The following is a 12,326-nucleotide window of genomic DNA, read 5'->3' on the forward strand; positions in this document are numbered from 1 at the left end:
GCCTAGCCTGGGCTACGCTTTGTAAGGTTTTATGTCTCTGATAACCACAACAGCAGAGATTTAGTTCATATATTTACTATAGCAAATTTAGCACTGATGTCACACTTATATTTTAAACTTATATTAAAAGCAGTGCCTTTGATTCAGTATAGTTGTATTTTATCTGGCAATTTCTCAATAGAGGTTTCTGATTTCAGTCAAAACCATATATTTAATTTATACTATAAGCAGAGCACTTTGAAGACATCCCTTTAGGACTACAAAAATGTGTAAGATTGATTTGTGACCCCAGGAGTCTCATGATGGAGGAGGCGGAGAGAAAAATAACTGGAATACCGAGGATGAGGTATTGGTGCCTGCACTGGAGACTGCAGGGCTGTAGTAAAGTCAGGAGGAAGAACTTAATTCTGAACAGGGAAAAACCTCGTGGAGAAGGTTATCCTTTAGCTGAGCCTTGAAAAGTGAGTGGGATCTGAATAGGTGGGAAGATATAAGGGCATCCAGTCTAAAAAGAGTGGGGAGAGAAAAGGGACAGGTTTGTTCTCTAAATGGTGAGTGTCCCCAGAGTTTAGAGTTCATAGTGGCTGGGTGTAGTGAAGAATGAAACCAGAAGATAAATTAAAATTTTGGAAAGTCTTGACTGCCTGGCAAGGCATCTGACCTTTATTATCTAGGCAACGGGGAGCCACTGAAAGGTCTTTTGGAAGATAATGATGTTAGCCTATATGTTAGAAGGATACTTTGATGGCAGTGTGGATGAGAGATGGGAGAGGTTAGTTTAGAGGCCAAGAGACTCATTGCAAGACTTTGCAATAGCCTTATAAAGAGGTAATGAACCCTATGGCAAGCCGCGTTGGCTGGCTAAACCAACATACGTTGTCAACTCCCTTGTTGTCTGAGACTACTATGGAGACTGAAAAAACTACATCATCCATGTCTCCTTCCTTTCTCCCCTCCTTTTATCTAACATGTGTATTGATCATTTGCTGTTTATCAGGCACTGGGGATATTGCTGTGAACAAGACAGAGTTACTGTTCTCGGGCAGCTTACAATCTGGTGAGGAGAGATAGATAATAAACAAATAGAGAAACAGGTAAAATCTATCTATTTCTGGATCAGGTGGTGATGAGTACAAAGAAGAAAACCAAAGCACAGTTAAGGGATAGAGAAATGGAGAAGGAGACATAGTGCTATTTTAGCTAGGAAGCTAGGGAAGACTTTTTTGATAAAGTGACATTTGAGAAAGACCTGATTGAAGTGAGGTGTAAACCACGAGGTTATCTGCAGGAGGAATGTACGAAACAGATGGAACAGTTTGTGCATCGCCCAGAGGAGGGAACTTCTTGACATACTTAAAGAAAAGCAGGATCAAGGGGGCTGGCATGAACTAGGGAGGAAGTGGTGGCAGATGAGTCTGTCAAGTTGCTGGAGGTTGATTATGTCAGGCTTTACAGACCAAAGTCAGGACTTGGGATTTTATTGTGAATAAAGATCAGATGCCATTGGGGGGTTTTGAGAAAAGCAATGACATGATGTGACTTGCAGTTTTATAGGCTCACTTTGGGCTGGGTGCATGGCTCACACCTGTAACCCCAGCAGTTTGAGAGGCCGAGGCAGGAGGATCACTTGAAGCCAGGAGCTTGAGACCAACGTGGGCAACCAAGCAAGACCTCGTCTCTACAAAATAAAATTATATAAAAAATATTAGCCAGGTGCAGTGGTGTGTACCTGTAGTCACAGCTACTGGGGAGGCTGAGGTGAGAGCATGGCTTGAGCACAGGAATTCAAGGCTGCAGGGAGCTGTGATTGTGCCACTGCACTCCAGCCTGGATGACAGAGTGAGGGCTTGTCTCAAAATAAAATATAATTAAAATAAATACAACGGACTCACTTTGGCTGCTGTGTGGCAAACAGACTGTAGGGATGCAGAGTGGATGCAGGGAGACCCTTTATAAGGCTACTGCCGTGACCTAGGTGAGAGACGATCGTGTCATGGGATGGTGTGAGAAGTGGTTGGAGTTTAGAGGTATTTTGAAGGAAGAGCTGAAAAGATTTGCTGATAGATTCTTGTGGAGTGACAGAAGTGGAGAGGAGTGAATTTGCCATTTATTGTGTTGGGGGATACTGGAGGAGAAGTAGTTTGTAGGGGATGGTCAAGAGTTTGAGTGTGGACATGTTACATTTGAGATGCCTGTTAGGTATATGATTGGAGATGTTGAGAACTCAGTTAACCTTGAGTCTGGAGTTTAGAGGAGTGGTCTAGGGTAGAAATATAAATGTAGGAGTGGTCAGTGTGTAATTACTCTATAAGACTGGGAAGGATCACCTAGGAGAGTACAGATAGAGAAAAGAAAAGATCCAAGAACTGAACCCTGGAACATTGTCATGATTAGAGGTCCAGAAGATGGGGAAGGATCAACAAAGAAAAAGGAATAGTGTCAGGAAGAAGGGCATGAGAAGAACAAAGACAGAGTAAGATCCAAGAAGCCAAGAGAAGGAAGTAATTTGAGAAGGAAGGAGGGATCGTCTGTATCAATTACCCACATTTTGTACTGGAATCAAGCAACAAGACTGCATATTTTCTTCCAAGAACTCTTGGTACCTCAGAAAGAGGAACAGAGGGTTGGATTTCAGCTTGTGTAGGAAAGAAGGTTGGAGCATGTGGATTAGTTATCTATTGCTCCATAACAAAGCACTCCAAAGCTTAATAACTTAAAACAACAACCATTTTTTTTAGCTCATTATTTTGGTGGGTCAGCACATTGGGCTGAGCTCAGCTGGATGGTTCTTCTGGTCTCAGCTAGGCTTGGCTGACCTTAGCTGGGCCTGCTTATGCATCTCCAGTCAGGTGACAGATCAACTGGGCTGACTTGTTGATACTAATCTTATCAGGAATACCCCAGGTAGCAAGGGCCTTTGTTCCTATGGTTTCTCATCCTCTAGCAGGCTAGTCCTGGCTTTCTCACAATGTGGTTGCAGGGCAGCAAGAAAAACAAAAAAACACCCAAAGCATAAGCATTTCTCAAATCTTTGCTTGTGTCATGGTTGCTACTGTCCTCTTGGATAAAGCAAGTCTCATGGTCAAGTCCAGACTCAGCATGAGAGAAGACTACCCAAAGCTTGTTGACAGAGATGTACGAACAAATTAGGACCAAGAGATGTACAAACAAATTAGGACCATTACTGCAATCACGCACCCAACATGAGAGAGCATAAGCAGAGCAGAGCTGAAATGTACAGAGAAGCAATAGATGATTTACCTGAATTGACTTGCAAGTAGTATTACCTACAGCTATTATTCTCATCATGATCTTTGCCAAATACAACAAAGGCTTATTAATAACTTATTTATCACCTATTTAGAGGACACTGAAAATAAATAGTGTTACTAAAATTAGGATATGAACATAGTACTTTCAGGAAGAATAAAAATTATTTTTCACCCATTCTAGTTGAATAATTTAAATTGTGTAAAGTTTTCTTTAAATTTTTTTAGAATAAGCACTTCTTCTTGGATTAGCAAGGAATCTACTCTTGCTAATCAATTACCCCCAAATTTTTAATAAGAAATATTAACTGATGAAACAAATACAGATGAAGATGATAACATCTGTATTCCTGAAGGATTTCTATATTTGCTTCATAATTTTTTCTTTTTCGAGACAGAGTCTCATTCTGTTGCCCAGGCTGTAGTGCAGTGGCAAGATCTCAGCTCACTGCAACCTCTGCCTCCCGGGTTCAAGCAATTCCCCTGCCTCAGCCTCCCGAGTAGCTGGGATTACAGACATGTGCCACCATGCCTGGCTAATTTTTGTATTTTTTTGGTAGAGATGGAGTTTCACCATGTTGGCCAGGCTGGTCTCGAACTCCTGACCTCAAGTGATCTGCCCACCTTGGCCTCCCAAAGTGCTGGCATTACAGGCGTGAGCCACCATGGCTGGCCACTTTCATAATTTTAGCATAAAAACATAATTTTACTAAGGGCTGGTTAGATCATTTCCAAAGCTGTAAGAGAAACCTCCTCTCTGTTGAAGTCCAGCTGACCATGGGAGTCTCTGATAATTTGAAAAGATTTTCAAAACATCAAAGTCAAGAGAAAACCCGTTATGAATCTTATGTTTCTGGCTTCCCCATCTTGCCACATCATTTTTCTCATTCCTGCTAGATAAAGACTGCCTTCCCTCTCAGAATGGGTCTGTTAGATGATCCAAGAAGTTTCTCAAGTGAAAACCAGGAGAAACCGGTGGTTTGATGGTTAAGATATCTCAATTTTTATGAATTATTTTAGCACTGAACTCTGAGGGTTCAGTCACTTCCAGACAGTCAGATGGGTGTTCTGCGTCCTTTTCCTCCAGTGTAGGGTCTTGGTGAGGCTATTTTGTTGATATATGACTGAGATTGTTAGGCCAGGATGGAGAATCAACCGTTTACAGCTGTTTGCAAAGGGCACTTCAGTGTAGTGATTGGCCGTGATTTGTGCCATGTTCAGCAGTTGATTAATCCTCAACCCGAGAATATTCTTCCCAGCTCCATGTCCTCAGAATGGGGACTTTTGCATTCAGTAGCCTCAAACTGCAGCCTTGCAGGTGACACTTTCTTGCTTTCAAAAACACTTTTGTTACTGTCATGTGAGTGGACACGCATGCACAAACACACGGGCACAAATCTCACTCTATTTTTGAACGGAAGTTTTGACTTGATGACTCCCTGTAAATGTGTCTATAAACAGAAGCAAAGAGTAAAGCAGAGTTGGGTTTTGCTACAGAAATTTGCTCATTAACACCTTTCCTTGGAGTGAGAGGAGCAGCCAGAAAATTGTTTCAGGATCAAATGAGGGAAATGGTATGAAAATGCTACAAAAACCATTCAGGCCAGGCTCGGTGGCTCATGCCTGTAATCCCAGCATTTTGGGAGGCCGAGGCAGATGCATCACTTTGGGTCAGGAGTTTGAGACCAGCCTGGGCAACATGATGAAACCCCAGCTCTACTAAAAATACTAAAAAATTAGCCTGGCATGGCGGCGGGCGCCTGTAATCCCAGCTACTCTGATGGTTGAGGCAGGAGGATCACTCGAACTCGGGAAACGGAGGTTGCAGTGAGCCGAGATTGCACCACTGCACTCCAGGCTGGGTGACAGATCAAGACTCTCAAAAACTCAATCAGTCATTCACTATTTTGTGAATGTGAAATAGGTTATAAAAAGCCTTTTCCTTTCCTATTTTTTTTTTCTGGACGCAAATTAAAGCCTTTTGTCCCAATGCCGCCAGTTGGGAGAATAGGTGCCATTCACCAGAAGAGTCCAGAAACAATCTAGGGGTGTGTGTCTTTTATGTTTGGGTGTTGCACACCCAGCACTCAGCAATCAAATAGCTGTTGGGTAAATAAAATAACATATATTCAACAAGTTAGTACCGATCCTTGTTTTCACAGACTACATTCTTTGTATTACTCATTTTATATGATGTTAAAAGGTATTAAGATGAGAAAGATTGTGACCGAATAAATTTGGAAATGTTGGGTTAAACGAGACCAGATGAATCTCTCTGTGACAGAACTGATCAGAGCCTTTGATATGCTAAGGTGCATTAGGAATCTCCAAAGAAGGAATATAGTGAGCATTTCCCACATTTAGGGAACTTTGGCGAGGAATGTCCCACTTGGCTTTAGTGTGCCACGGAATGTTCTTGGCAGATACTGCCTTATCCCATAGATATCCCAACTTTGATTGTTCTTGGCTTTTAGGGTATTAAAGTGTACAGACTGAGAACTGGAAATTCCCAGAGGCAGAGGGGAGAAGGGAGGAGGAGGGAGAAGGGAGGAGGAGGCAGAGGAGCATCCGGAAGGATACACAGCTTCCAGTTGAGAAGCTGCTCGCCTACTGATCAAGTGCATGTATTCCAGACAATTCTCCATTGTCAGGGATAGATGTCATTATTTTCTAAATCTGGACGATTGAATAGAAGAACAGAGGCTGCTAGATACCTGCCTCCCGCTTGTCTCCCACAGTGGGGAGGCAGTCAGTCTTTATGCTCAGCCGGACCCACGGGCTGGCATGTTCTGAGGCCAGAGGCAGCATGAGGGGGGCTTTCTGGATCCCATTCCCTGACAGAGTTCCAGAAGATGAGAGTCCCGCCCTGAGGAAGGAAAGAAGGCTCTGTGACTTGCCCTGTGTGAAGGGCTGCCTTATCTTTGGTCATTGTATGGGACAGCAAAGGGAAGGTGTTCTGAGATGAGGGAGGAGGGGGAGCCTGGCTTCCAGGACTGATTCGCCACTTTCCTACTCTGTCCTAGACAACACACTTCACTTCCATGAGCTTCATGTTCCTCACTTGCTAAACAAGGGTGGCAGTCACCAAATCAGTGGCTCATTATAATGATCCATTAGCAGTTTTAAAAGCACGCAGTAAAGTCCTTGGTACACAGTAGGTGATCCTGGTGGGGAGCTCTTGGGGGGCATGGGGTGCTATCTTAGAGTCTCCACATATGTGTATGTCTGGCACAGAGTAGATGAATGAAACGTATTTCCTGAATGAACAAATAGCTCAAAATCAAAATGTTAAGTGGGTAGCAGTTGCCACAGTTAGAGAGTTAGAGAGAGAATGTTTGTGTGTGTGCGTGTGTGTCTGACAGAGCGAAGCCCCTAGTGATGGGGTATTATGCAAAGAATAAGGCATAGTTGAGTTTTTGCTACAGAAATTTGCTTATTGATGCCTTTCTTTGGAGTGAGAAGAGCAGCCCGAAAACTGAAAATTGGAAACGGAATGTTTTGTAGTCAAAGTCTATGTGGTAAAGACAATAGCCAAAGAGAACCACGTGTGATACATGTCCCTGGAAATTCCCATGTGATTTAAACACTCTGCAATACTATCCAGAGTGCTGGGTATTAAAAACAGGCTATGCTGCATGGATGCCACCCTTGCCACCATTCCCATAGTCACGGCGGGGTGGTGGTTAATGAAACAGAGATGGGCACCCAGGGCTGCGCTCACTGAACTCTACGGGCTGAGCACGGCAAAACGGACTTCCGAGCAGCCAGCTGCTTAACCCATGCTGTAGTGTGGGTGGTTTTGTTTTTTTCTTTTTCTGTATCGTTTCCTCTTTGTCCATTAAACTGGAATGAAAGGCTACAGACATTAAACTGTGCAAATAAAATAACCTTGAGAGGCGGCTGCTCTAGTTGAAACTTACCGTCTCCCCTGTTGCTATGGTTACCTCCAGCAGGTCGCCCAGTGAGAATGGCTCTGTCATCAGCAACGAATCAGGGAAGCCCAGCTCAGGGAGACGCTCACCCCAGAATGTAATGGCACAGCAGAAAGTGACAAAGGAGGAGGCAAGGAAGAGAAATGGTGAGAAGCCTTCCCGCCAAGAACCACCCCCAGCTGCTCCCACGCGTGCCCGCACACACATGCGTGCACACGTGTGCACAAACTCACACACAGCCACTGGGCTCTGACCCTCAGTCGTTCTTTCTATTCTGCCCCACAAGGGCCAGGAGTCTGTATGTACCCCTTGGGTTCTCACCTTACCCCTTGTCTGAATTGTCCTGTCTCACTTCCTCCGCCCCTGTTCTTATGAAATGGTGTAGTTCCTTAGGAAAAACCTTTTGCGGAATGAACTGATGTTTGCTTAGAGGTTTTTCTAATTCTCTAGTTAGAAATCCTCTAAAATTTCTAATTTCTAATCACATGAATTGACGCAATTTGTTGCACCAGTTCCACTAAGGCAGCAGATGTCTGAAATAACTGCTCATCTTGGAGATTCCTCTCATTTTCCTGCCCTGACTCCCCTGATAAGTTTCATGGGTTCACTCTGTGCCACTGAGTCCAGATATTGCAACTCCACTTCTCCCAGGAAAAAACTAACCCAAAACAATAAAGGAACAGATCTGTCATCAAAAAAAAAAAAAAAAAAAGAAAAGAAAAGAAAAGAAAAAAAAAGTTATATGCTTCTGTCTTAATTCTCCAGGGAAGCTGAACTACTTAGTTTCTCACACAGATCTCTCCTTTCCTGTAAGGATTGGCGTTGGGGTTTATTTATCAGTCATCTGAGCACCGTAGTTGTGGAGTGGCATTGTCTATAGATGGCCTCTGTCAACATCATTGTGCAGCTCCCTCTCCTGTTCCCACCTTGGTTCTGACTCTCATCTCCATGTGGCCCTTCTGTGTGTGATGCTGGTTTACTGGGGCCAGAATTCAAGTACCCAGCACTACTGATTTCATATCAGGGAAAAGTCCTTTTGGATTTTAATGGGCAGTAGGTGGAGCCCTACAGAAATGCCAGGTGAAAAGCTAAACCCTCTAGCACCCTGCTTAGCTGCACTTCCCTTTCAAAGGAGTTTGCATAGTGCAGGGACCCTTTCTTGAAGCTAGTGTTGGAATATTTTTTTGTTTTCAAATATCACTTTTTTTTTTTTCCGACTGAAAACGGTAAGAGCAGAGAAAAGAAAAGAAATAACGACACATGGATTTGTATTCTGTAGGGAAAATGTGCTCCCTGTTCCCATTTTCAGCTATTATATAAAGCACTTGTTTAAAGTTTAAACTGTCATACCTATTTGGTTGTTGAAATTTTGTCTTTCCCTGAATTCTGCATGCCTGTAACACAGAGGCTGTGCTTTCTACATCAGAATTGGGGTGTGACCTGTGGAATTTTCCTGCAATATCTGCCCCACCTGGGACCACTAGAAATCCTGCCATCAGCTCTATCAAGTGAGCACACGGAGTCAGAGGTGCTCTAGATCTTGGGAAGGGGACTTGAATTCAGCAACTTTCTTCTCTTTCTTCCTAGGATGAGGTGATAAGAGAGATGGGTAGAGAGAGTGAGGTGACAGCAGAGACAATGGACAGTGAAGCCATATGGGGAAGGTTGTTTTAACTAAATACTGTGACGGCCATCACCATCTATCCAAGATGGTGCTTCCCGCCCTCCCAGCTCCGCCTACTCCCTCCCCTCCCCCTCCTTCCTTCCTTTCCTTCCTTCCTTCCTTTATATACTTCCTGGAAATTTACAAGGTCAAATCAAAGACTACTCACTCCTCCAGATGCCCCACTCACCCACCCCAGTCCTCAGAGGACCCCGAATAACTCAATGTATGTCTTTCTCTGACCTTTTTACTATGCATATGGCAATACACATGTATCTTTGTTTTTTGTTGTATTGCTTTATTTTGTTTTATTAAATGGAATCAATGTGCATATTGTTCTATGCCCTTTCTCTTGCTTTAAACTGTGCCATACAAAGCTCCTTTCTTTATGAATACACATTTGCAAAGTGATGTCTTTTCCCCTTCCCTGCAAATAATCCATAGAAGATGAGAGAGTGGGGCTGGTTCCTGACCCCATCACTCCCCACTTAGCTGGTGAAATTCTGGCCTGCTCTAGATGTCCCTGCTGACCTTGCCCATTTCTGCTTGTCTGCCCTCTCCTCCTGCCTCTTTATTCTATTTAGGTCACTTTGACTATTTAAATATAAGGCTTAGAAATAAAACAGGTGGGTGCAGGAATAAAATGCAATTACTATGCCAGGTTGAGGTTTTTGCTTGTTTGCTCTATTAAAAAGCCATCCTTCCAGGGTTAGAGTGCTTGCTTGGTTGCACTTTATTTTTGCCAAAAGTAAACCCAGTGAATTTGGGGGGGCTGGTTGCTTCTGTTTACAGGTTTCTATTCCGTAAGGTTTTAGGTTTGAAATTTTCCAGTAGAACCAATAGAACCAACTTGTCTCATGTAAAACTCAACAGACATCAGAATTTTAGGATAGAACTTTATGAAAACGTACACGTGTTGTTTTTATCAGAGGGTTCCATTTTATCATAATCCTAGGTTAGAGTTTACCAATAAAATCAATAGTGTATTTTATTGCATTGGAAGATGAACCAAAGGAAGGAAGGAAGAAAATGACATTGAATGGAATTGTGGAGAAAACAAAAAAGTATATTTTCATCACCTTGCCAGCTTGCAAAAAGTATTGAGGACTTTGTGTATGCACATGGCCTCTGAGAATCCATTATTCTGTTGACATGGAATATTCAAATACTGTTGTCTTATGGCTTAGTATCTATTTTTCACAGAAGCTTAAGTTACTAAGGTTAATAAATGTTAAATGTAGCAGGCTGTTATTCTAAAACTGTTCTTGTTTTCTATCAGGTTTGTTACATCTGTAGCTTCCAATCTTTTTCTTTTATGTAAAAAAGAACTTTAAAAGGAAAAGACACTATTCTGCTAGCCAGATGGCTGGCATAGGTCCTTATAGCTCAATGGCCACATCAGTTACCATCGCTGCAATTTTAGAGTCTGTTTCATAATGATGCTTACATGTAAGTGGGAAAGTCAGACATGAGAGCTAGGATTTTGAAAGCAAAAAGAGTTTGGTGCTTTCTCAACCAAATAGACATTTGAATTTCTGAGCCAATTTCTAAACATGGAAAATATGTTTAATAGGAAAGAGTTAAAAATAAGTTCAAGATTTTTGAAAATAATACATATCTTTGCATCTTAAGTCATTTGGAAGCAAACAACCACCTGCCTGAACCCTTTAAAGTATGCCCCCTTCCTTTATGTCACTGAGAGAATTCACTGGTAGGGCTCAGAATCTATTAATAATCAAACTTCACCTGTCTAAGGTATGGGGCAGGTGACGCAGGCAAAGAATTAGAAAGTTTAGAGGATGAATTACTAATTTCTTAGGAGCTCTTTATGGGGCATCTGGAATTAAAACAGCAAGGAAGATTTGTCAGAGATACTAGCTCAAAAACACAGTTTCAGTTATTCTTTCTTTGCCTTCCCAATGAAGTGAAGACTTGCTTTATCTAATAAATAATACTAGAGAATAATGATGCTATTGTAGATTGTCTGAGCTTTAATGAGATTTTCAGAAAAAGCATGTGTTGGATAAGAACACTTTCTGCCTCAAATGGGAGAGGGAGGCACTCCCCATGCCAGTTCAGACATGAAGAAATGAAATCTCTCTGTCCAACCTGATTTACTGAAATTAAAAACAACAGTAAAAACAAGGCACAATCAGATACAAGATAACTATTCAGTGGCATTTACTGTGATGTGATGCTATGCTAAGACACTTGCAGTTTCACTGTGGCCCCTTAAGCATTCTCCCATGCTTTTTCTTTAGGGACTAATCATGCATTAAAAATCCCCATGAACCTGCTGTGTTCATACCACATTTTGATGCATTAATATTTAATGTCTTTTAATATATTTGCCTATAAAGTCTTTTTTAGGGGAAGGATAACTAATTATTTTTCTCTTCAAAAGCCTAGAGGAATTGTACAAATCTGAGTAAAGGTTTTTTTGAAAGAGTGAAAAATAACTATAGCTTGTACAATTCCCAAGGTGTCATTTTCCTGTCCCATTAGTGCTATGCTGCCCACCTTACCCCGTTCAGTTTGGGGAGTGAGGGTGTCACCATCCAGAAGCGATAAAAATGCTAAGTGCCATCTCTTCACCCTCTGATGGGTTGAGGGATAGCATGACTTTAAGTTCTGCATGGTTACCTGTTCTGCAGGTACTAACAGCATCTCCTTTTCCAAGTCAGGGAAATTGAGTCATTCATTTCTTCACTCACAACCAATCTTTATTGAAGGCCAACTATATGTGAGACACTGTTAAAAGCAATAGGCATTAGTCTTTAAAAAGATGGGCAAGAATGGAGCTTCTAGTCTAGGGAAAGGGGTGAGGGTACACTGTAAATCAGTATAACATATCAGTAGTGGTAACCATTGTGAAGAAAATAGAACAGGGTAATGAAGGGGGGATTAGATTGTTGGTTAAGGAAAGTCATTTTTAAGCTGCAACTTGAAAAGCAAGAGAGAACTGGGCATATAGAGATCTGGGAAAAGGGCATTCTGAGCAGAGGGAATAGCTAGTGCAAAATTCCTGAGATGGGAACAAGCCTGATGTGTTCAAGAAGGCCACTGTGGGCCGGGCACGATGGCTCACGCCTGTAATCCCAGCACTTTGGGAGGCCAAGGTGGGTGGATCACCTGAGGTCAGGAGTTCGAGACCAGCCTGGCCAACATGGTGAAACCCCGTCTCTACTAAAAATACAAAAATTAGCTGGGCGTGATGGCGGGGCCTGTAATCCCAGCTACTCGGGAGGCTGAGGCAGGAGAATCCCTTGAACCCAGGAGGCGGAGGTTGCAGTGAGCCGAAATCGTGCCATTGCACTCCAGCCTGGGCAACAAGAGCAAGACTCCACCAAAAAAAAGAAAAAAGAAGGCCACTGTGGCTGGAGCAGAGCAGATGAGGGGAGAGGGACTAAATGAGTTCAGCAAGGGGGCCAGCATTAGATTGACAGGACCTTGGCGGGAAGA

General features: G+C 42.6%; 1 protein-coding gene across 5 annotated transcripts in view; it reads left to right on the forward strand.

Moving 5' to 3' along the window:
* KIAA1549L (KIAA1549 like) overlaps nucleotides 1–12,326 on the forward strand; it is a 298,917-nt gene that overhangs the window by 216,402 nt on the left and 70,189 nt on the right. For 4 of the 5 annotated variants that reach the window (XM_063782837.1, XM_016920651.4, XM_016920650.4 and 1 more), the window contains one exon: nucleotides 7,220–7,347. In XM_063782837.1, the coding sequence (XP_063638907.1) occupies nucleotides 7,220–7,347 (128 nt within the window). The remainder of the gene's footprint in view (nucleotides 1–7,219; nucleotides 7,348–12,326) is intronic. The other variant, XM_016920649.4, reaches the window with a different exon arrangement.

This window comes from Pan troglodytes, chromosome 9, assembly GCF_028858775.2.
Source record: "Pan troglodytes isolate AG18354 chromosome 9, NHGRI_mPanTro3-v2.0_pri, whole genome shotgun sequence".
NCBI lineage: Eukaryota > Metazoa > Chordata > Mammalia > Primates > Hominidae > Pan > Pan troglodytes.